Raw genomic sequence first — 25,460 nt, forward strand, 5'->3', positions numbered from 1 at the left:
CTGTGCAGATGACACAAATATATATGCCTGTAAATTCGGGCAGGGATGAAGCTACTACTTCTTTGTCTGGCTGTATCTCAGATATTAAGCAGTGGGTGGGTCATTTTTTTACATCTAAAGGATAAAACTGAACAGAAGAGTAGCTAGCCTTGATTCTGTACCCCTAATGTGGGAAGTCTTGGTATGCTCTTTGACTCAGATTTGACAAAAAAATAAACAATGTGGTTAGGATGAGCCTCTTTCACATGTGGCACCTGGCCTAAGCCAAATAGTTTTTAAGTCGTAATGACCTTTAAAAGGCTGCCCACGCTTTCATAACTTTGCGTTTGGACTACTGCAATTCCCTGTACTTTGGTATAAACCAGTTTTTATTGAGTCACCTCCAAACCATCCATAATGCTGCTGCCCATTTCAATACAAACACTATCAAACAGGATCACATCACGCCAATACTTAAATCCCTTCACTGGTGCCCCATTGGGTTTAGAGTTTTGAAATTTTGATGTTTGTTTTTAAAGTTCTAAATGGTTTGCCATGATTGCATTTGTGTGATCTATTAACTGTTCATGCATGGCCGAGTCTTGAGGGCCTAAAATCGACGCCTGTTGGAGGAGCCCAGGTCTAAATATAAGCATTGGGGTGACTGAGCCTTTTCTGTGGCAGTTCCTAGACTTTGCAATAGATTCCTGGCTGAATTAAGATGTATCTCTGACCTGAGATATTTAGGATGGCTTTAATACCTAGTAGTAGGATTTATTTTTATTTTTCTATTATCCCAACATTGTTTTATTTCTTGTTCTGACAATTTTACTCATTGAAAAGCACTTTGGTTAAGCTATTGGTTATTTTATAAGGCTATACAAATAAATGTATTATTATTAATTTAATATTATCATAAACAGAAGGAACCTGGAGATACAAGGAACAGTGTGGGAAATAGAAGCGAAAAAAACATTATCACTGAAATGAGTTAAGATGTAAAAGACTTAATAACAACTTACAACATAGCAGTAAAAACCAGAACAAATGATCATTTAGCAGTAGAAACAACATAATTTATAGCAATATAAAAAGCAATAATAAGAAAAATATATCAATAGCTTCTGACACCTTTTCAGTTCTCCAAAATATAAAAACAGGAAACACATTGTGCAGACCAGGCATTTTATGGAAAATATATCACATGCAAACCCAGATACATATTAAAGGCTTGCCTTTCATTTATGTGGCTCATCTAGATATAGATGGTAAGGTCAATATTTTAGCTAAACAATCACAGAGAACCTAAACAACACACACTGCACAGAAATGATGTTATCCAAAGCACAAGTCAAGACCCTCACCAAAGAATACGTTAATATAGTTTGGCAAGAATATTTGGATATTATTCATAATGGAAGGTGATTTAATAATACTCAAAATGTTGGTAAAAGACAAACATGGGTTAGAAAAAGGAAGGAAGAAAACGTCATAAACTCCACTTAGAATAGTTAAACAACACAATTTATAAAATAGGTAAACATCAAACTGGACCATGTTTTTCTTGCAATCATCCAGTAGTGTGCATCCATAACAGCTTAGAAGGAACAGAAATGTTGCAACAGAGGAAACAAGAAAAACTTGACTTTAAACAATTTACGGGGGAAACAATCATAGACTATGTTTATTTGTTAGATATTTAAATATCCCAGGTCAATAGAAAATAATATTTGTTGTGTTTTTTTTTTTTGTTTGTTTTTGTTTTTTTGTGTGTGTCTTACACTCCAGTCCGGTAGATGGCGGTAATGCAACTTCACGACGGTTGCCAAACGCGAAAAATATGAAAAGAAGAAGAGGGGCGTTTACCCAGTGTGGAAGGCGCAACAATCAAATAGTGTGTGATACTGTGTTTGAATTATTTGTTTTATTTTTAGTTCTGTTCGTTAGTTGTGTCGATTGAAACCTCCAGCATGACTCAGCAGTCCGCCTCCTGGTCCATCTGTAAGCGGCCTGCTGAGCTCGTTCGGCTGAGGAGAAAAAGACCCCGAAATGCTGCTGAGCGTCCTGGAGAGAGCGACTCCTCCACGGCTACTGTTGCCCCCACCGCGCCTCCCAGCCTCCACAGCCAGTCCAGGAGCAGAGGGAACCGCAGAAATCCTTTTGTGACTTGGGACAACGCGCCCAGTCGTCCGAAGAAAGTTTTAGTTGAAGACGAGGACGGTGAAGATGTGGGCGTTTTGATGAAACTGATGTCCACAGAGAGGAAATCAGGGGACCCTCCAACAAGAGACAGCTTAGCGGAGGTAGAATCATTAAATCTAAACTGCGCCTGCGTGTTAGAGTGTTATAACAGTTCTACATTGATTTCAGCCAGATCAAAATGCACTAACTAAGGTCACAGCTCAAGCAAAAAGTTAGTTCTAATCAAGAAGGAGTTAAAACACCACCATGATCCTCTTTAATAAAACTGACTCTGTTTCAGCTCATCAGCTGGAAAAATCTGTAATTATGTAAATTAATAAACAATTTGAGAGGAAAGTCAGCTCGTCTCTGCTGGATCGCCTGCAACAATGTTTATATATTTGAACCTGATCATAACCTGAAAAAAAAAAACAGTCATCCCGAGATGACTGAATATTAGTTCCATTCTAAAGCACAAACTCACCTTTGACCTGCTGATTATAAACTTGAGTGTGTTTTGTTGTAGAAGAATCCTTCTGAAGATGATTCTCTGTTGGAAATAGAGGAGCAACATGGTAATAGTCTGCTGATCGAGGTGGGCTTTTTTTAACTGATGTAGATGTATTGCTACAAAAACTGTACCTTAATGCCTTAAACGTGCTCATATGTCCTCATTGTTTCTGTTTTAGGACCCACTGGCAGTTGCTCCTGTCTCCATTGCTCCCATTAGAAGTACAGAGTATCCAGCTGACTGGAGCTTGAAAACTCGGGTGCTCTTCACCTCTCCAGTCTCCTTGACATGGACAGAGCAACCAAAAGCCCAGGAAGAAGCTCTGGGGCTCAGCAACAGCTGCAGAGCTCAATTTAGCACTCTGCCACCCAATCTGCAGGTAGTTCATGTTATTAACTCACCTCTTACTTCAGTAAGAGTGCACTCTTACTTAATTAGACCTCATATAGACCTTCCTGTTGAGTTCAGGGAAAGACCGACCTCCAATCGATGCAGGAGACACAGGAGGAGGGAAATATGAGGATGTTATCGAAATGCTAAAGCAGCAACTGAGACTACCCATCCTACACACTGTTAGCTAAAACTTACTTGAGGATATTACAGAACCCGAGTGGTTCTGGGTTTTTACTGAAACTGGCCCAAAGTAGGGAAACACAGTGAGAGGTTTGTTTCGATCTCCGATCAGTTTGTAAAACTCCCAGATTCTCTTAAGAAACTGTAAATATGAGAAAAATGATTATGGACCTGTCATTTTAGTTTGACTGTAACATCTTATTTTAGCGCACAGATAGCATAACTGAACAGCAGTCTATCTGATCTTATCTCAATTCCAAAAGGTAGCATTTCCTAGTCCAGCTTCTTCCACAACCGATAAAGGCTGAAAAGTCAAAAGGTTAAAACTCTGCTTAGCCGTCCTGTTACCTGCTGAAAGTCTTGCTCTCTCCTGCCCTGTTGCATGCTGGATGAACCACAGACATGTCTAGATGTGGCTCCATCCAAACATAATTTCTTTTTTAAAAGCTGCTTACATCTCTGTGCATCCTCTGACTTCGTTTTTAAACCTCACTTTTCCAGCAAACCGCTTCCAGTTGGGGTTCCAACATACTACACCTTAGAAGATGGCTAATGCCACCACAGGGTCAAAAAAGGTCCTAAAGAGCAGGTGGAGTCTGCTCTGACCCATCAGTGACACCAGTCTGATTTACTGTTCAGGTGAACACACAGTTACCTAGGATGTTTCCTGGATGTCCACTGGTGTCAGTGTGGTCTGCGGAAATCCACCACCAGCTCCTTGGTCTTCCCAGTCGAGTATGGCTGAGTCATCAGAACCTTTGTAGGCAGCCTGGGGAGTTGATGAGGAATTTCATGGTTGTTAAGCATGTTTCAGATAGTGACTATACTTACTAGTTACAGTATGTCATGGGTTGCAGGGTCCATCTTGGTGGTGTTACCAAGTTGGCCTAACCATACTTGCTGTGTTTGTTTGATGTTCTTGCGTTTATGGAGCAGATATTGATGAGAGAGACTGATCTTATGATAAATGTTATCTGATATATGATGAAGGTGTTTTATAGAGCAGCACTTTGTGTGATTCTCTCTTTATAGAGTACTATCAGTCTGAGCAGCTGATATTAGCTGGTTTATTTGTCAGGCTGTTTGCTTTGGTAGAGTCAGCGTCTGTGCAGATGTGCTGTTTGTAGCTTGTTATCTAAACTGTTACTATAATCAGAGTGATGGGTGGTGCTTTTTGGTTTTCACAACATCACCGTTCAAAAAAATGTCCAGACTGCCAAATTTCTTTCTTTTAGGTGGCAAACTTTAGTAATCTTCTCTTCCAGCTGACCAGCAGTGTGCAGCAGCAGGTGACGGGTGGCAGTATGTTGATCTATGCTCCATACAGCCAGGAAACCTCTGGTTCTTTCTTTCGTAGCCCTTTATGCTGGTTACCTGCATACCTATGTCTGCTCTCTGTGAAATGAAAATGTAATCATTGATTTTTATTTTTGGTTCCTCCCCCCAGTGAATGTAGTGCTTTGTGTGGATTGCAGGAGCCCAGGTACTGGTCTGAGGTCCGTTCTGCCTTCCAGCAGTGCCTGGTGTACTGGCAGCACCCGTCTCTTCCCTGGCTGTCACTGTTCCCCAGGATCAATGCTGAAAAAAGCTTCTCTGGGAAGAACAGCCCTTGGACTCAGGACATTGCTGTACAGGAGAGTCTCATGAAGGAATGGTGAGGCTGTGTGACTGTCTGCTCTCTGGTGCTGATCAGCAATAAACACTCTCTCCTGGAGGTCTGCTCCTGTAAAAGGAGGCAGGTGTCTGACCACAGCAACCAATGAAAGCTGTTTTCTTCTCTTTAGGTCAGTCAGTTTGTCATCTCTCTACAGTCTGTTAAAGGCAGGGCTCTGCCCATACTTCTATGTTTGCTCCTATCAGGTACATTAACCTGCTTCAGTGTTTAATCCCTCCTGGTTTTCTTTCCCTAATTGCCTCTGCTGTGCCTCAGTTCACAGTGTTGTTCAGGGCAGCAGGGCTTGCCGGGTCAGAGTGCATAACCGCCCTAATTTCTCCTACAACTCGAGGTCTCAGAGAAGCAATGAGGACTGAAGGTAAGGCTTCAATTCCATCCAACCTGAGAATATTTATTTTTATCAGTTTTGTATCAACTATCCTGAACAATCAGAGCGTCATTCCTGGTACTGCTGGGCTTCATGTCTGATTCGTGTCTTTCTTAAGGTGTAGAGTTCAGTCTTCCCCTGCTGAAGGAAAGCAGGAGGATCCGTAAGCAGCACGATGCTGTTCACCAGAGAGTAGAGGAAGAGGAGGAAGACCAGGACAGGGATTTGTGAGCTTTTCTCTTTTTCTCTGTGTGCATTGTAGATTTAAGACATGACAAACCTGAACAGGCATGTGTTATGTTATACTGTACACTTCCCGGATTTGACTGTGGGATAATTTAAAATGTAAATGTTGTAGGTTGCGAGGGGATGAAGAGTGTCAGAAAGAGGATGAAGGACTCAGCCGAGATAACGATGACAGCTTGTCTTGGCTAAAGGAGATGGGAATTCAGGACCAAATAAGGAAGCCTGAAAGCATTAACATACAGCTGTATCCTCCTCCTGCTCCTTGTTTTTGTGATATTTGTTCCTATTCAGTACAAAACCAGTAAACACTGAAGGCTCCTTGACCACTTGTATAGACAAAAAGAAGGTCCGACTCTATCTTTGGACCATAAACCAGAATCTGCTGTTTGTGTGGAGGGATCACACTCCTTCAACCTCATCAACTTCCTCATCAACTGTAAGAGTGTGGTGGCTGCAGCTGGTTCTCAGACTGGTCTACCACCAACCCTGCTGGCTCCCACTGCCTTCAGAGGGGCTACCATGAATGTGCTGAAGGTAGGGGATAGTCCTTCTCAATGCTCGGAGAAAGGCTTCGTCTAAAACCTGAACAGTTTCAGTTTAACTGGGTTGATTTCCCAGTATGTGAATTCATTTAGTGTGCATCATGGAAGAAGATCCTGCAGGTTTATTGAAGTATTTTCAGCAGTTTTTAAGTCAGAACAGTGAAGAAAACCTGCCAGTAGGTAAAACGGTAGCAGTTATGCATTTGTATAAGTTTCTGGCGTTATCTGGTAATAAATCATTATAATTATTTATCGCATTGATGAGGAATCTTCCACTGAACAAACATTACACCCAGAGGTATACCGGTCACAGTTTTCTGGCAGATTTACCAATCTTTAAAAAGCCTGCCAATTCCGATTTTTGTCAGATACCAATTATTTTTATTTTTTATAACTGACACGTGTTATAATGTCATAATACTCCTTCAGTGTTCCAATTTTACATTGAACGAGACCTGTGAAACAATACAAACGTGAAATAGAAATGAAACATTTAGAGTATTGCTGTTCCTTACATCTTTCATTTTTCACATTTTAAAAAGAAACAAAACCTGCACCCCTCCTTGAACCGTCACCTTAACGTGGTGGAGGGGTTTGAGTGCTCAAATGATCCTAGAGGCTATGTTGTCTGGGGCCTAAATGCCCCTGGTAGGGTCTCCCATGGCAAACAGGCTCTAGGTGATGGGTCAGACAAAGAATGGTTCAAGAACCCCTCATGAAGAACAAAATATCGAGGCACGTGACGTCGCCCGGTACGGCGGAGCCGGGGTCCCACCCTGGAGCCAGGCCTGGGGTCAGGACTCGTCGGAGAGCGCCTGGTGGCCGGGTTGCTCCTCGTGGGACCCGGCCGGGCCAAGCCCGAACGAGAGACGCGAGGCCATCCCCCAGTGGGCCCACCATCTGCAGGGGGAACCGTGAGGGACTGGTGCAAAGAGGATTGGGTGGCAGACGAAGGTGGAGACCTCAGCGGCCCGATCCCCGGATGCTTAGGCTGGCTCTAGGGACGTGGAATGTCACCTCGCTGGGGGGGAAGAAGCCTGAGCTTGTGCGGGAGGTCGAGAGATATTGACTAGAAATAGTCGGGCTCGCCTCCACGCACAGCGTGGGCTCTGGAACCCATCTCCTTGAGAGGGGTTGGACTCTCTTCTACTCTGGAGTGGCCCACGGGTAGAGGCGGCGGGCTGGTGTGGGTTTGCTTGTTGCCCCCCAGATCAGCCGTCTCGTGTTGGGGTTTACCCCAGTGGATGAGAGGGTTGTATCCCTGCGCCTTCGGGTTGGGGAGAGGTCTCTGACTATCATTTCAGCCTACGGGGCGAGTGGTAGTGCAGAGTACCCTGCCTTCTTGGCGTCCCTGTCAGGGGTGCTGGATAGTGCCCCTCCCGGGGACTCCATTATTCTGCTGGGGGACTTCAACGCCCACGTGGGGAACGACAGTGACACCTGGAGAGGCGTGATCGGGAGGAATGGCCTCCCCGATCTGAATCCGAGTGGTGTTTTGTTATTGGACTTCTGTGCTAGTCACGGATTGTCCATAACGAACACCATGTTCAAACATAAGGGTGTCCATCAGTGCACTTGGCACCAGGACACCCTAGGCAGGAGGTCGATGATCGACTTTGTTGTCGTATCATCAGACCTTCGGCCGCATGTTTTGGACACTCGGGTGAAGAGAGGGGCTGAGCTGTCCACTGATCATCACCTGGTGGTGAGTTGGATCCGCTGGAGGAGGAGAAAGCCAGACAGACTTGGCAGGCCCAAGCGCATAGTGAGGGTCTGCTGGGAACGCCTGGCGGAGCCCTCGGCCAGGGATGTATTCAACTCCCACCTCCGGGAGAGCTCCGACCAGATCCCGGGGGATGTTGGAGACATAAAGTCCGAGTGGACCATGTTCTCTGCATCTATTGTCGATGCTGCTGCCCATAGCTGCGGCCGTAAGGTCTGCGGTGCCTGTCGTGGCGGCAATCCCAGAACCCGGTGGTGGACACCGGCAGTAAGGGATGCTGTTAAGCTGAAGAAGGAGTCCTATCGGCTGTGGTTGGCTTGTGGGACTCCTGAGGCGGCTGACGGGTACCGTGAGGCCAAGCGTGCTGCGGCCCGGGCTGTGGCAGAGGCAAAAACTCGGGCCTGGGAAGAGTTCGGTGAGGCCAAGGAGAAGGACTACCGGTTGGCCTCGAAGCGATTCTGGCAAACCGTCCGGCGCCTCAGGAGGGGGAAGCAGTGCTTAGCCAACACTGTTTATAGTGGGGGCGGGAGGCTGCTGACCTCGACTGAGGACATTATCGGGCGGTGGAAAGAGTACTTCGAGGATCTCCTCAATCCTGCCATCACGCATTCCGTGGTGGAAACAGAGGCTGGGGACTCGGGGTTGGACTCTTTCATCACCCAGGCTGAAGTCACCGAGGTGGTTAAAAAGCTCCGCGGTGGCAAGGCTTCGGGGGTGGATGAGATCCGCCCTGAGTACCTCAAGTGTCTGGATGTTGTATGGCTGTCATGGTTGACACGCCTCTTCAACATTGCGTGGCGGTCGGGGACAGTGCCTCTGGACTGGCAGACTGGGGTGGTGGTCCCCCTTTATAAGAAGGGGGACCGGAGGGTGTGTTCCAACTACAGGGGGATCACACTCCTCAGCCTCCCTGGTAAGGCCTACGCCAGGGTATTGGAGAGGAGAGTCCGACCGATAGTCGAACCTCGGCTTCAGGAGGCGCTGTGCCGGTCCATTGTGGTGAAGAGAGAGCTGAGCCGAAAAGCAAAGCTCTCAATTTACTGGTCGGTCTACGTTCCTACCCTCACCTATGGCCATGAACTTTGGGTCATGACCGAAAGAACGAGATCACGGATACAAGCGGCTGAAATGAGCTTCCTCCGTAAGGTGGCCGGGCACTCCCTTAGAGATAGGGTGAGGAGCTCGGCCATCCGGGAGGAGCTCGGAGTAGAGCCGCTGCTCCTCCACATCGAGAGGAGCCAATTGAGGTGGCTCGGGCATCTATACCGGATGCCTCCTGGACGCCTTCCTCGGGAGGTGTTCCAGGCACGTCCCACCGGGAGGAGGCCCAGGGGACGGCCCAGGACACGCTGGAGGGACTATGTCTCTCGGCTGGCCTGGGAACGCCTTGGGCTCCCCCTGGAGGAGGTGTCTGGAGAGAGGGACGTCTGGGCGTCTCTGCTGAGTCTGCTGCCCCCGCGACCCGGTCCTGGATAAGCGGAAGACGACGAACGAACGAACGAACAAAACCTGCACAATAGGTTAGACAAGTAGATAAGATCGGTCGGCCGATCAATCAGTGCACCCCTAATAACACCATTTCCTGGAGCGTGACTAAGTGATTTTCTATCATCTTACTTCTTGTATGTTTTGAAGTGCCTTTTACAAGATTCTAATTGTATCAAATAGAGGAAACCCTTTTTAGAAAAATAATTATTATTCTTATTATTTGTCCAAAAATTAAAAAAATAGGCATTTTAGAACTCCTTTGCAAACACATGCAAATGTGAAATGAGCAGATCAGCATCTGTTTGATGGTGTGTTCTCCAGGGTCGCAGCGTGAGCGTGAAGAACTTGGTTGATTGTACCTACCAGCACTCAAGCAGTCTGGAGCTCACAGGTACAGAACCACCAGCACTACATCAGCCTAAATGCATGAAAAAGTTGATTTGAAGGTCAATGTTCTCCCTGAACTGTGTTCCTTGGTCTCCACGATGCTTTGTTCTCTAACTTTCTCTAACAAACCTGTGAGGCCAGAAACAGAACAGCTGCATTTATAACGAGAATAAATGACACACACACTTTTGAAGGCAGATGGTTGGGGGGCAGTAGCTTATACAATCATGCAGTCAGATTAGTGGGCTTAGTGGACGAGATGTAGCAGCCTACAGCGAAACCGTTCTACCCTTCATGGGATTTACATGTAGTTTTTTCAGCTCTTTTGAGATCATGTATTGAACCTAATGAGTGTAACATTAAAGTGAATCCCTGCTCATAGTTTCCAAGGGAAGACAATCATTCAGTCCATACATTCAGTTTATACACTAAACTACAGCGATTGGTTGTAAAAGGTGGGGAATCACCCCCATCATTGGGGCACAGGTTGGTCCCAACCTCTTGGCTCTCCTCGTCTCCTGCATCAGCCAATCCCAGATGACCACGCGGTGGAAGAACGCCTCTACTCCACCTTGTTTTACCTTCATCACTTCTTGTCTTCTGCTGACGTGTGTGTGGGAAGATAATAGAGAGTGTATGTGTAGGGATTGTGTTGTTGAGTCAGTTATGGTAGATAACACTATAAACTGAATTGAACTGCTGTCTGTTACATTACATTATGATTTGGAATGACTGATGTGATGTCAGTGGGAAATGGATTAGATCTATGTTTCTTATAAAGTGGCTTCAGGTGACCTTTGTTCTTTCTTTACTGTAGGACCCATCCTTCCTTCATCTCTTCATGCCATCACAGCTCTTCTTCAAACTGCACAAAAAGGCAATTTCTCTGCTGCCCTTTATACACATACCCCTACTGCTGTCATGAACATAGAGACCTGTCAGGAACAGGTAAGATATTTATGGATAAGTAAAATATATTGACACACTAGCTTCACATGTTCATTTACATGTTCTGATGTGGTTTTTGTGTCTGTATACTTGGCTCTGTTCTGGTTGCACAGTGTTCAGGACTTTTTTATTGAAACTTTTAAAACCTTTTTTCAGAACCGGCCACTTTAATACCATGATAGGGTTCACTCTAGTACAGGCACATCTGATAAGATTTGAATATCATTGCTTGAATTAATTTTGTGTGTAAATCAATTCTGCTCAAATTCTCTTAAGGTGGAAAAAGAGTAAAACTGGGAGACTCTGTCATCCATTATTGTGCAACTAATAATGAGCCTTTGGCAGAAGCCTTCCGTCAGAACTTAGAGATTCAAAGCATGGTGGAAGGAGAACCTGTGAAACCGCTGTGTTTTTGCAGATGCTATTTCACTTTTCATAAGAGAAACCACTACTCTCCGTCCTTATTGCTCGAGTGTGTAAAGGACTGCGGTGTAATCTCAGCATAAATAGTTAATGAAACATTGTAGGCGTTGATTTAAATTAGCGGGCACAATGGGAGATTCTTTCCTTTTCTTTTCACTTTCCCTGACTGTTTTTCCATTCTATACTGACAAGAGTTCTCAACACTACCTTTAATATAATAAATAAATTAATCACACAGTGTGTTTTGCAAAACAGGAGACCTACCATAAGACAAATAATTTTACATCTTTCTAAAAAATAAGCAACGTCTTGGTCCGCCAAACATAAATACTAGGGCAGCACAGTAAAATGCAACCGTAAAACGCATTAGAAATGGTCTGGAAACAGGAAGGATACAAATAGAACAAAACTCATTTAACGATACATCTCTATCACTGGTACCTTCTATTTGCACAAATGCATAAAACACAGCTGGCCAGTGACTAGAAAACAATCGGTGGAAGATTATCTGTCAAGGGCCATGCCAGAAGTAGATTCATAAGATATACTAACAAATAAAATAGAATATTTTTTTATTTAATGGAGGAAAACCAGAATACATTTCTTAACTTTATTGACAACTCATAAAGAAAGAGGATTGGTTGACAAAACCCTGATTAATATGGAAAATAAAATTCACCAGCCTTATAGTCAAAGGCTTCTCAACCAAAAAAGTTGTATCACACATGTACAGTAGGTTTTTAATCAATATCTCACAAAATGTGGACCACAAAAAACGAAATGGATCTGAATTAAAAATTGTAATTCAGGATGATATCTGAAAGGAGTTGAAACTGGCATAACAGGATTAATAGTCAATTATAGAAAGAGTTTGATTAGAAACAACTTTTGGCATTTTCTGTGTGAATGAACCTTAGTTACGTCGGAGAAAATAAAAGACCACTCAAAGTTTCTGCATTTGCTCATTTAAGAAAAGTTAAACAGATTGAGAAGATTTTCCCTGATATTCAATTCAAACCAAAGATGTATCTTGCGGATACGTTTCCTAATAACAAAGAGGAAAATAACTGTAATGTGGAAAGATATTAAACTTTTCATCCAGAGGAGTAGAAATCTTGCACAGTACCTGGATCTTTGCATGAGATGTCATCTTGAATTCAAATTAGCCTCAAAACTGCTACTATTGTGTTCTGTTCAACTCTGCTGAATTATTATTTTTTTTGTTATACCAGGTCCAGTATTAGTAATTCTGTTTAGTTTTCTCCTTTTCTGTAACTAATGGAAAAGTATTAAATTAAAACAAAAATCTGCATCTTAACCGGAACTATATTATATATTCAGACTGCTTATCTAAAAATACACTCACTGTTGTGTCTCTGGGTTATTACAGCGTAACAAGGCAGTGGGAAACCTGGCTCATTGTGGTCTTCCTCCTGCTTCAGTTAATTGGCTCCAGATGCCCTCCACACTGGGCAAGACTGCTCTGACACACATTGCAATGAACAACCACAGCTACACCTGGAAGAGTGGATAAAACAGCATGTCTGATACCATCACACATCCCATGTCACTGCTTTCAAGTCCTTTTCTTTTTATCAAGCATAGATATATTTTTTGCAGTTTTTTTTTAGAGAATGTTAATAAATCTTATATATGCAAATCATTTTATTGACGTTTTTGGTTTTCAGTCATTTCACTTATCAGTGTTTTGTGCCTTAATTGTATTAATTGTAATTGTAGGATTGTGATTAAAATATGCATTGATTACTGTGATTTTTTTTTTCCCCTTCACAGCTGTTACTCAAGTCATCACTTTTAGATGTTTTCTCGCCTCTGAAATGTTTTTCATTGTTCTGAAACTAAAACGGGAACAAAGCGTGTCTAATGAGACCACCACCAAACTGAGGAAAACTAGGACAGGATTTATGCATTCAGACAGCAGGAGAAATCCATGCTGGTGTGCTAGTCAATGAAGTTAAAGATATTTTCCCACTTTAGCACAAACCCATGTGCAAAGTCATTAACCAAGTTTGAATAGTTAATTTAGCCAAACAACTTCCAGTGTGTCAGGGAATACCAGCCCAGTGTGGCAGTGAGATAGAACAGTCAATGAAAGAGGGAATTCATGCACTGGCAAGCTCTGCACACACAGAATAAACACAAACAGTGATTTTCCAAAATATTTGAATTTTGTTTTACAAAAATAATTCAGCTTCATGTTAAATTACTTTAATCCAAAAAAAAAAAAAAGAAATTTATAATTTTCTTGAATTGAGGATTTTCTGATCGTTTGTTCTATTCCACAAGTTCATTATGATTTCTCACTTTTACCGAAGAATGTGAAATGGATTATCTAAAGATTTACTGTTAATTTTGCTTAATCGTTGGACGTTATTTTAATTTTTTAGGTAGTTCATGTATGTTTGCAGATGCTTGTTGCACTTTTACTCCCAATAACAGCAACTCCAGATGGATCAATGAAACGAGTGCTAAAGCATCTCAGAATGCTCTCAGCTCAGATGGAAGCCGATTCTGGAAATCCCACCCCCCTGCAATGGGTCACACCTCTGCAAGCACCATCCAGTTTTGTCCGTTGACCCTGACCCTGTGTGGATGCCGCCGCTGCTGCTGCATCCCTTTCCTGAGTGTCTACATCACTGCTGCTGTGATCATGACAGCAAGGATTTGGGTTCTATGTCCCAGAGATGAATGTGTGTACGTCCCTGAAAGTAAGACCGCATTGTCTAAAAAATTCTCTGTCGTTGCTCTGGCATTTAGCAAATAGAACAAATTTAGTTTTTTGTTTTTTTTTATAACTGACATTAAACAGGAGAAGCTTTGCCTGATTTTATTCAGGGTCCTTTTATACACTGTATGTAAATAACTGGTGTGAGGGAATAGGGTTTTTGTTTTAGGTTGTGGGGATAGGGGTAAAATGTTCTGAGTATATCCGGGTTAATTAAGAACCGGGCCAATTTTCCACTGTACTGTTCTTCTACTTTATACCACTGTGGAGGGAACGTTACTGAGATGAGTTTGGCAACCTCTAGTGGTCAAAGATATACACTGCAGCACCCAGATTTACACTGCTTAGGTTTCTTTGTTCAAAAACATTAATCTAGAGTCAATTTTTCTGATCTAAACCTGAAAATGGATTTAGCTAAAGTGACGAGTTCTGTAGTCAGAGGGAAAAAAAGCTCCTGATTTGTCCGCATTATCTACAAGATTCATGGAGCAAGAGTTTTGGCTCTGCTTCAGTGGAAATGCACAGACTGAATAAGATTTTCAGTCTGTGCAGACTAAAATGCACAGACTAAAATGCAGATTTTAGTAACAATCATATTGACAAGAGTCAAAGGCTGTCTGCAAAATACTTTGGGTTAGACAAGAGTCAAAGGCTGTCTGCAAAATACTTTGCTCTCCAGTTTAACAGAAACAAGACAACAACAGACTGGATATATTTCTCTTTCCACTCAGTTGATTTTAATTTTTTTGAGATTTCTTTAATAATTAAGGACAAACTGAGTGCCACAAAAATAATGCACATTAGGCAAGCTCAACAAACAAAGAAAAAACACCCAACTTAATAAATTCTGATTTGAACTGAATTTTGAAGAAAGGAAACAAATTGAAAGGATTTTCCTCTACAATGTTATTTTTTTGCAGCTTCACTGGTAGAGATATTCAATTCAAACCAAATATTTATATTGCACTTACTTTCTCTAATTGCAAAGAGAATAATAACAGTAAACAGGACATTTATTAATGGATTTGTGTCTGTACTTGTCCTGTTAGATCTCAGTGCTCCATTTGATACAGTTGATCACAATATTCTCTTAGAAAGGCTGGAATATGCTGTAGGGATCAGGGGAACAGCGCTAGGCTGGTTTAAATCTTATTTGTCTGACAGATTCCAGTTTGTTCATGTAAATGATAAATCATCTTCAAACTCCAGGGTTAATTGTGGAGTACCACAGGGTTCAGTACTTGGGTCAATTCTCTTTACTATGTATATGCTTCCAATAGGTCAAATTATCAGGCAGCATAGGATAAATTTTCACTGTTATGCTGATGATACTCAGCTTTACTTATCCATGAATCTTGATGAGCCCAACCAGTTAGACTACAAGTATGTCTTGAAGACATAAAAACTTGGATGACTTTAAATGTGCTTCTAAATTCAGACAAGACAAAAGTTGTCGTCATTGGACCAGAATCTTTGAAAAAGAAACTGCTTAATTAATTAAGGTGGGCAGTATTAAATTGACCTCCTGTAATAGAGTAAAACACCTTGGTGTTATTTTTGACCAGGACATGTCATTTAAATCCCATATTAAACAGGTTTCTAGGATTTCCTTCTTTCACCTCCGGAACATTGCCAAAATTAGAAATAACCTGTGACACTGAAAAACTAGTCCATGCATTTGTTACTTCAAGGCTGGACTATTGTAATTCTTTACTATCAGGATATCCACAAATGCATTTAAAAACCTTCAGCTGATCCAAAATGCTGAAGCAAGAGTTCTGATGAAAATTAAGAAAAAAGAGAGATCATATTTCTCCTATTTTAGCTTCCCTTCATTGGCTCCCTTTTAAATCCAGAATAGAATTTAAAATTCTCCTCCTCACATATAAAGCCCTTAATGATCTACAGGGGTTGGACAATGAAACTGAAACACCTGTCACTTTAGTGTGGGAGGTTTCATGGCTAAATTGGACCAGCCTGGTAGCCAGTCTTCATTGATTGCACATTGCACCAGTAAGAGCAGAGTGTGAAGGTTCAATTAGCAGGGTAAGAGCACAGTTTTGCTCAGAATAATGAAATGCACACAACATTATGGGTGACATACCAGAGTTCAAAAGAGGACAAATTGTTGGTCCACGTCTTGCTGGCGCATCAGTGACCAAGACAGCAAGTCTTTGTGATGTATCAAGAGCCAGGGTAATGTCAGCACACCACCAAGAAGGACGAACCACATCCAACAGGATTAACTGTGGACGCAAGAGGAAGCTGTCTGAAAGGGATGTTCGGGTGCTAACCCGGATTGTATCTAAAAAACATAAAACCACGGCTGCCCAAATCGCAGCAGAATTAAATGTGCACCTCAACTCTCCTGTTTCCACCAGAACTGTCCGTCGGGACAGGGTCAATATACACGGCCGGGCTGCTATAGCCAAACTGTTACTGTTTTCCCAACATCCGGGAGAGTTACGGTGTGGAGAAGCCCCAAAGAAGCGAACCACCCAGACTGTTGCATGCCCAGATTGATGGTTTGGACTGCCATATCATGGCATTCCCTTGGCCTAATACTTGTGCTAGATGGGTGTGTCACTGCCAAGGACTACCGAACCATTCTTGAGGACCATGTGCATCCAATGGTTCAAACATTGTATCCTGAAGGCGGTGCCGTGTATCAGGATGACAATGCACCAATACACACAGCAAGACTGGTGAAAGATTGGTTTGATGAACATGAAAGTGAAGTTGAACATCTCCCATGGCCTGCACAGTCACCAGATCTAAATATTATTGAGCCACTTTGGGGTGTTTTGGAGGAGCGAGTCAGGAAACGTTTTCCTCCACCAGTATCACATAGTGACCTGGCCACTATCCTGCAAGAAGAATGGCTTAAAATCCCTCTGACCACTGTGCAGGACTTGTATATGTCATTCCCAAGACGAATTGACGCTGTATTGGCTGCAAAAGGAGGCCCTCCACCATACTAACAAATTATTGTGGTCTAAAACCAGGTGTTTCAGTTTCATTGTCCAACCCCTGTAGCTCCATCATACATCAGAGATCTGATTGTTCCATATGTTCCTAACGGAGCACTTCGTTCTTAGACTGCAGGTTTACTGGTGGTTCCTAGAGTCTCTAGAAGTAGAATGGGAGGCAGAGCCTTTAGTTATCAGGCTCCCCTCCTGTGGAACCGGCTCCCAGTTTTAGTCCGTGAGGCAGACACCCTGTCTACTTTTAAGACTAGGCTTAAAACTTTCCTTTTTGATAAAGCTTATAGTTAGAGTGGCTTAGGTTATCCTGAGCTGGTTCTGTAGATATGCTGCTATAGGCTTAGACTGCTGGAGGACATAATGACCACTTTCACTCTCTTCGCTACATTCTCATACTACCCTCCAATTTTGCATTATTCTCTGATTTTTCTCTTTCTACAAGCTGCCTGACCTGGTTCTGTGTTTAGCTGTGACACCTTCCTGGAGGGGGACATGGGCCAAGCTGCTGCTGCCAAAAACTTAATACTCACCTTCTACAGATGATCCACTTGGCCCTGTCTTTCAGTGTTTAACCCTGTCTCTCCTAAACCTAGCTACTGTCTGAGCTTCTACTGTAACTAACTGAATGTGCTCTTTTTCATACTCTAGACTTAAAAACTGGCTCAGAGTTCATCTCCTTAGTTGTCTTTCTCTCCTAGATGAAGCCTCTAAAGGAGCTATCACCATTAATGTTTCACTTTCCTTTCCCATAGAAAGTACAGGTCCTTCTCAAAATATTAGCATATTGTGATAAAGTTCATTATTTTCCATAATGTCATGATGAAAATTTAACATTCATATATTTTAGATTCATTGCACACTAACTGAAATATTTTAGGTCTTTTATTGTCTTAATACGGATGATTGTGGCATACAGCTCATGAAAACCCAAAATTCCTATCTCACAAAATTAGCATATCATTAAAAGGGTCTCTAAACGAGCTATGAACCTAATCATCTGAATCAACGAGTTAACTCTAAACACCTGCAAAAGATTCCTGAGGCCTTTAAAACTCCCAGCCTGGTTCATCACTCAAAACCCCAATCATGGGTAAGACTGCCGACCTGACTGCTGTCCAGAAGGCCACTATTGACACCCTCAAGCAAGAGGGTAAGACACAGAAAGAAATTTCTGAACGAATAGGCTGTTCCCAGAGTGCTGTACCAAGGCACCTCAGTGGTAAGTCTGTGGGAAGGAAAAAGTGTGGCAGAAAACGCTGTACAACAAGAAAAGGTGACCGGACCCTGAGGAAGATTGTGGAGAAGGGCCGATTCCAGACCTTGGGGGACCTGCGGAGGCAGTGGACTGAGTCTGGAGTAGAAACATCCAGAGCCACTGTGCACAGGCGTGTGCAGGAAATGGGCTACAGGTGCCGCATTCCCAAGGTCAAGCCACTTTTGAACTAGAAACAGCGGCAGAAGCGCCTGACCTGGGCTACAGAGAAGCAGCACTGGACTGTTGCTCAGTGGTCCAAAGTACTTTTTTCGGATGAAAGCAAATTCTGCATGTCATTCGGAAATCAAGGTGCCAGAGTCTGGAGGAAAACTGGGGAGAAGGAAATGCCAAAATGCCAGAAGTCCAGTGTCAAGTACCCACAGTCAGTGATGGTCTGGGGTGCCGTGTCAGCTGCTGGTGTTGGTCCACTGTGTTTTATCAAGAGCAGGGTCAATGCAGCTAGCTATCAGGAGATTTTGGAGCACTTCATGCTTCCATTTGCTGAAAAGCTTTATGGAGATGAAGATTTCATTTTTCAGCACGACCTGGCACCTGCTCACAGTGCCAAAACCACTGGTAAATGGTTTACTGACCATGGTATCACTGTGCTCAATTGGCCTGCCAACTCTCCTGACCTGAACCCCATAGAGAATCTGTGAAAAGAACGTTGAGAGACTCAAGACCCAACACTCTGGATGAGCTAAAGGCCGCTATCGAAGCATCCTGGGCCTCCATAAGACCTCAGCAGTGCCACAGGCTGATTGCCTCCATGCCACGCCGGATTGAAGCAGTCATTTCTGCAAAAGGATTCCCGACCAAGTATTGAGTGCATAACTGTACATGATTATTTGAAGGTTGACGTTTTTTGTATTAAAAACAATTTTCTTTTATTGGTCGGATGAAATATGCTAATTTTGTGAGATAGGAATTTTGGGTTTTCATGAGCTGTATGCCACAATCATCCGTATTAAGACAATAAAAGACCTGAAATATTTCAGTTAGTGTGCAATGAATCTAAAATATATGAATGTTAAATTTCCATCATGACATTATGGAAAATAATGAACTTTATCACAATATGCTAATATTTTGAGAAGGACCTGTACTCCTGGATCAGTGCGTCTGTGTTCTTTTTGTGTCTCTGCTCTGTTCTCTCAAACCCCAAGTCGGTCATGGCAGATGGCCGCTCACATTGAGCCTGGTTCTGGTTCTGTTGGAGGTTTCTTCCTGTTAAAAGGGAGTTTTCCTCTCCATTGTCGCTACATGCATGCTCAGTATGAGGGATTGCTGCAAAGTCAACGCCAGTGACTGTCCGCTGTCTCTATATGCTCATCCAGGAGGAGTGAACGCTGCAAGTCACTGACTCGATGCAATCTGCTGGGTTTCGTTAAATAGAAAACCTTTTAACCAATTTGAATAATACGACTGCACCGTATAATAGTTGGGATTAATTGGAATGTATTTACCTGATATGAAATCTTTATGATTCCACTGAATTGACTTTGTGAAGTGCCTTGAGATGACATATGTTATGAATTGGCGCTATATAAATAAAACTGAACTGAAAGGAACTAGTAATCAGTGATGGATTTTTACCAATTACTGTTAATCAGATGTAGTCAAACAGTCTTTTCAGAGACAACAGAAAGTGACCTGGAGAAATCTCATTTTGATGGAACATGTTGAAGCTGTATTTTCTGATCTCTTTTCTAATAAATCATATAAGGTTTTTATTTTATTTGATCTTCTTAAAAGGTTTGTGAAGCAGAAACATGTCATTTTATTCCTCAAAGCTTTCTCAAATGATGTTGAGCTAAGCTCAGTAAAAATGGTGCTTGGAAACCTTAAACTAATGTATCCAGAAAAACTGGTGAACCTGAATCTGTCTGCTCCATCAGGCTGCCTGTTGTCTGTCCTTGTTTCCTGTTTTCTCCAAGAACAAAGAGTCAACAGACACTGTGGCAAATGATCGGCGTGCCTGGTGACGCTGCAGCGGGTGAGGAGGGGGGACTTCAAATGCTTTTCAGTCAGAGATGTACCATCCTGTCTGCTGCCTGCAGGCCACCTCACAGCCACACTGTTGTTATCATTCAACCAATCACTGAGTCCTCTCTGACTGGTATGGGGTGCAGCTGACACTTTCAGTCGCTCTGGATGGTGGCGTTCCTTTCCAAGAGGGGCTGATGTCTGACCAAAACCTTTCCATGACAGCTGGCAGCTGAGACCATCATGGACCAGAGTGTTGAGACTCTAGAACTGCTGGGGGCCCTGTTATATGCAGTGGGTTGGCTTTGCTCTCTGTGCACTACTATGATGCCCTTCTGGCTTACCCTATCCACAGACCTGCTCCCCACTGAGAGTTTGGAAGTGGGACTGTGGAAGTCATGTGTTGTCCAGGACCTGGGTCTCCAGGAATGTCGGCCATACAACAGCCTACTGGGTCTGCCACCAGACATCAAACTGGCCCGCATTCTGATGTGTGCTGCTCTGGGCTTTGGGCTGGTGGGCTTGGTGCTGGCCATCATGGGCCTAAACCTGATCAACAGCTGCTGCCGCCAGATGGATGAGCTAAGCCTCAAGAAGGTCCTGAAAGCAGCAGGAGGGATGCTAAGCCTGGCAGCTGGGATCCTGGTCCTGGTCCCAGTCTCCTACATAGCTCATCTGACTGTGGTGCGATTCTTTGATAAGTCAGTGCCGGATGTGGTTTCTCGCTGGGAGTTTGGTGATTCTCTGTTCTGTGGCTGGACAGCTGGAGTCCTGCACCTGCTGGCTGGAACGCTGCTGCTGATTTCTTCTTTGTATCTGCAGGAGCAGAACCAGAACCTACCTGTCCACATCCCGCTGGTCCCAGTGTCGCAGAGACAGCGATCCATCAGAATCAGAACTGAATACATCTGAGAACACATCTGGAGCACCCACCAGGAGAAAGTTTTTAACTTTCACATGGTTGGAAATCTGAGTTGATGTGAAGGTTTGAACAGAGGTGGACTTATTTCACATCTTAACGTCCTATCAAATGTCATGTGGAAATATCTGTAGTTTGTTGGAGCCAAAGAAACAAAAAGCTGCTATTTCCTGTTTTCTGCCATTCACCTGACCAAGATTTTTAACGACATTTAGCACTCTCTAGCTATTATGTGGACATTGTGGTGTAATTGGAAAGTTTAATCAGCAGCATTGATCGGCAGGTACAACGATGCTTTCACCCCCTTTTTGACCTTGGAAGATATGTTTGATGTCCAACTGCAGATCAGTCCTGGGAACATAGAAGATGGGCATGAGTGAAAAACAGAAAAGGAAAATAATACACAAATCACTATAGATCAGCCTTGTTAACAGTTGTCTTTAATAATTAGTACTGGAGTCATATTAAAAAAACATCCATCCAGGTTTACTAGACTAATTTTAATATTATTAAAATTAGTCTAATGTTTGTTTCACCACAAGAGGGACACAAATTATCAATAAAGAGTCCATATTTTAGTCCAAGAGTCAATAAATAATTTTGAGTAGAAGGGGGTTTGTTTGTTTTTTTTGTCCAGTTCTGAAATCAAATAAAATGTTTAAATGTCACCAGATTAAATGATAAATTGAACTGCTTTAAATCCTCTCTTTAACTGATGAGTTCAACATGATATTGCTTTAACAAACTTTGAACTTATTCAGTTTTATTCTGATTCTCCAGAGGTTATTGTTGTAGCCCCATTACTGCATGTCAACAAACTTAAAAAATATTTATCACTTTAATATATCAAAATTAGGATAAACTCTTGGAGTTCAATTCCCAGCCAGTGTCTCTACTGCTTGTGTTCTGCAACATTGTACTTAAGAAAATGTGAAATACAGTTTGACTCATTTCCAGTACAATTCGATTTAATGTCTGTAGTGCAACTAGTAGAACATACAATTAATGCAATACATCACAAAGAGCACAAATGTTCATTGCTTTTTGACAAAATACATTATATATTGCTGATGAAATAGCTTAAGATATATGTTGAAAGCTGGTTGGCACATCCTTTGACAAATAAATATAAATATGTGCAAATAAATAATGTTGACTGATTTGTCCGAAGTAACCTATCTGTGGGATACCCTAAGGTTTACTGTTGGGCCCTAAACTGTTTGTACTGTATAAATATGACAAACCTATGGAAGCAGAGAGCAGTTTTCCATCCTAAATTTCTGTTCCCTGCCACTATTTTCTGTATTTTTAAATGCTTTTCTTGAACAGGCCAGGATGGCACATTCAGGGACCATTTGGAAACTACATAATCCATACTAAATAGACTTATAACATGTTCACTTTTATTCTTATCAGAAAACCTCCTTGTTGTCTTTGTTGTTCCAGAACTAGTCAAGAGAGGCTGAAATAGAAATTTTGCTGTAGAATTTTGAATTTTAATTCAGAGTGTCCTGCCATGTAAACACCCACAGGTGATCGTTTGTTCCTGCATGCCATCTGCATCAAGGTTTGATATGTTGTGCATTCAAAGATGGTTTTCCTGCATACCTTGGTTGTAACAAGTGGCTATTTGAGCAACTGACCTCTGAGATTAACAAAGTATTTTTATCCACACATCAGCAAATCACTGTTTCTTCTATTTTTCTGATCATCATCCTTGCAACCATTAGATGATTGTGGGTGAAAACAGTAGTAGAATAGGACAGAATAGAATAGTAACTGCCTCTCAAACAAATTAATTATTTCTTAATAAATTTTTTCTTCACTTTGCGGAACTTAGATTTCATGTTTTTGATGAAGAGTGGGCTTCATGCTGGACTTTATGCCCGTTTTTGAACATCTTTCGCTGCAGGTTTTTCAGTTTTCCTCAGAGTTAAGGTAAAGGCAGACAAGTCACACTGGTTACGGATCCTGGTTTCAGTGTCTGCAGCTTCCAACTGACAGTTTTTCTTGTTTTGATCTTCAACTTGTGAAGATGAAATGGGAATCTCTTCCGGATGTTGCAAACGTTTTGTCTGGGATTATTTTTATTTATGACTGGATTTTAATTGTGGGTGAATTATTATTTATGTTTGCTGTGCATACCAAGCCATTCGCCAGAGACTTTTTAAACATGATCAGTTCTATTTCATCCCTACTGACCGCCAGAGGCAGTGCTTCAAGTACTGAATGATCATTCTTGCACATGCGCAGGTCGAGAAATTAATAACAACATGGTCACATGTGACCTACCGGTGGCTCACGTGAGTCTATATAGTCACATGACACCGGGAGCCCAGTCCCTTCTTTCTTCTTCTGATGAATGCAGGTGTTGACTTGTGTTTGTTTGTTCCTCGTTCCTCTTGCTGCTTGCTGCTGGGAGCCTCGTGATCGTTATGATCGAAGCTGCGGATGATTCTGCCCTCCAGAGGCTGCGCAAGCTGCTTTTTTTTCCAGGGTTTCTGGTAAGTTTGTTCGGCCCGCCGGTAACGTTTTCTGCTCGTGCTGAGTCCGTTCATTCACTTATACGTTTCTATTCCTGATTGTCTGACTCGCCGGTAGCGTTTTCTGCTCGTGCTGAGTCTATTTATTTTCTTCGGCAGTGGTTTTGCTGCTCGCTTTGATTTGGCTCACCAGTGGCGTTTTCTGCTCGTGCTGAGTCCGTTCATTCACTTATACGTTGCTATTCCTGATTGTCTGACTCGCCGGTAGCGTTTTATGCTCGTGCTGAGTCTATTTACTTTCTTCGGCAGTATTGCTGCTCGCTTTGATTTGGCTCGCCAGTGGCGTTTTCTGCTCGTGCTGAGTCCTACGGCTTGTTGCTGTGACAGAGTCTTGACGGCGTTTTTTCTGCCCGTTCGACCCCATCTGTCCACTAGGTACATGGACAATCTTTGTTGTGCGTCCTGTTTGGCTACCCTACAGCCGGAGGACGGTCATGACATGTGCCCTTCCAGCCTTGGTGTTGACCATCTCAGGGAGGCGCTTTCAGATCATGCCTGCTCTAATTGCAGCATTCTGCCCCGAGCGGTGCGGTTGGCCCAGCTATCCTTGGTGGAACAGCCTGTTGACTGGACGGTCTCTGTCCAGCAGGATCCGTTGTCGCTTGGACAAGGTGCGGCCTCCACGAAACGGTCTGCTGAGGATGTGCCCTTGGCGTCTGGGAGGAGAGCCAAGCGGCGAGGGCCCCCAGGACTGTCCTCTAGAATGGACCTCCTTCAGTCTCTCCGGGGGGATGGTGACTGCAGTGAGCCTTCCCCTCCTGAACAGGCCGGGTCCTCGCATTGCGAGGATGATGTTATTTCAGTTGTGGCCTCTTTCGAGAGGCCTTTCCAGAACGGTGCTCCTGGACCTCAGGTTCGGGCTCCGGTGCCTCCCTGGGAGGTGCGGGGGAGCCGGTGTCTGCAGCTATTAAAACGGCTCTGGGCCGTTTGCAGCTGGACGTTCCCCTGGCCCAGCCTGCTCCATCTAGCGCCTTCTTTAGGCGCCGTGATGTTGTTCCTCCCTCAGCAGAATATGTCCAGGAGCTGCATGCTTGCAGGGCCTTTTCCCGCCCGACAGCGGATGGCAGGGCACTAGCTGCCATGCACGAGGCACCCAAGTTTGGTTTGGGCTGCATGCCCCCTGTCGAGTCTGCCATTGCCTCCCTCATCGTTCCTCCCGATAAGGCGTTGAGGACTAATGCCCGTTGTCCACGACCGCAATGCCGTGTCATGGACGATTTGCTGTGTAGGGCCTACGACTTAGGTGCCCGGATGGGCCGCATGGGGAACTCACTCTCCCATCTGATGTTGGGCCTCTCCTCTTCGTTGGAGTCGGTTCCCTTGGACCAGTCAACTCAGGGCTTGTTGGACGCCTCTCTGCAGGCCTTCGCCCTGATGACACGTGAGCTTTGACGCACGCTCTCTACATTGGTCCATGTCCAGTGCCAGGTGTGGCTGCAGGAGAACGCTGAGGGCTCTTCCTGTGGTTCCGGGGGAACTCTTTGGTTCCGCCGCGCTGGAGGCCTTGAAGCATACAGCCCAGGCCTCAAGAACACGGCAGCAGCTGGCGGGTCTCCATAGACCTCCCCGCCGGCCAGTTGTTGCTGGGGCAGCTAGGGACTCGTTCCGGGGTTCCCTCCCCCCTCCTGTCCCTTTCTTGGGGTCCACAAGCACGGCTCCTAGACCGAGACCGACTAGGGCCCAAAGGGACCATGGTCTCCCCAGACCAGCTCAGTTATTGGGCTGTTCACGCCCCGGACTCGTGGGTGTTGTCCACCCTGTCCAGAGGATACCGTCTTCAGTTCCGCTGCCGGCCCCCTACCCCCAGCCGGGCCGAGATGATGGTCATACGTGACCCGATGAAGGCTGGGGCCCTGGACCGGGAGATCTGCACCTTGTTGGACAAGGGTGCGATTGTTCCGGTGGACCCCCAGCGGGATCCCGGGGGTTTTTATCCAGTTTATTTTCTGGTTCCCAAGAAGACCAGCGGTCTTCGTCCAATTCT

General features: G+C 43.8%; 2 protein-coding genes across 3 annotated transcripts; both read left to right on the top strand.

Annotated features, from left to right (window-relative positions):
* Nucleotides 1-1,765: 1,765 nt before the first annotated feature.
* On the top strand, nucleotides 1,766-12,816 carry LOC124861291 (protein downstream neighbor of son homolog). Of its 2 annotated transcripts, none has more exons than XM_047354878.1 (12): nucleotides 1,766-2,282; nucleotides 2,690-2,755; nucleotides 2,850-3,050; nucleotides 4,720-4,898; nucleotides 5,029-5,104; nucleotides 5,175-5,277; nucleotides 5,405-5,513; nucleotides 5,645-5,776; nucleotides 5,868-6,066; nucleotides 9,607-9,676; nucleotides 10,490-10,620; nucleotides 12,434-12,816. In XM_047354878.1, the coding sequence occupies exons 1-12, from the start codon at nucleotides 1,950-1,952 to the stop codon at nucleotides 12,575-12,577; spliced, it is 1,743 nt and encodes a 580-aa protein (XP_047210834.1). In that variant the 5' UTR covers nucleotides 1,766-1,949; the 3' UTR covers nucleotides 12,578-12,816. The 2 variants fall into 2 exon arrangements, with proteins under 2 accessions (XP_047210834.1, XP_047210833.1); XM_047354877.1 differs by having other exon boundaries at nucleotides 1,767-2,282; nucleotides 2,687-2,755.
* A 6,983-nt stretch (nucleotides 12,817-19,799) lies between these two features.
* On the top strand, nucleotides 19,800-22,054 carry LOC124861834 (putative claudin-24). The gene has a single exon (XM_047355781.1). It carries the CDS (start codon nucleotides 20,258-20,260, stop codon nucleotides 20,924-20,926), a length of 669 nt encoding a protein of 222 aa, XP_047211737.1. The 5' UTR covers nucleotides 19,800-20,257; the 3' UTR covers nucleotides 20,927-22,054.
* Nucleotides 22,055-25,460: the final 3,406 nt, after the last annotated feature.

Source organism: Girardinichthys multiradiatus, chromosome 24 (assembly GCF_021462225.1).
Source record: "Girardinichthys multiradiatus isolate DD_20200921_A chromosome 24, DD_fGirMul_XY1, whole genome shotgun sequence".
Taxonomy (NCBI): Eukaryota; Metazoa; Chordata; class Actinopteri; order Cyprinodontiformes; family Goodeidae; genus Girardinichthys; species Girardinichthys multiradiatus.

Excerpts from the sequence above, each read along its gene's own strand:
- LOC124861291 (XM_047354877.1), top strand. The coding sequence starts at position 1,950 with ATGACTCAGCAGTCCGCCTCCTGGTCCATCTGTAAGCGGCCTGCTGAG. Across the intron at positions 5,105-5,174 it reads TCTATGTTTGCTCCTATCAG|TTCACAGTGTTGTTCAGGGC; the intron begins GTACATTAACCT and ends GCTGTGCCTCAG. Across the intron at positions 9,677-10,489 it reads AAGCAGTCTGGAGCTCACAG|GACCCATCCTTCCTTCATCT; the intron begins GTACAGAACCAC and ends TCTTTACTGTAG.
- LOC124861834 (XM_047355781.1), top strand. The coding sequence starts at position 20,258 with ATGGACCAGAGTGTTGAGACTCTAGAACTGCTGGGGGCCCTGTTATAT.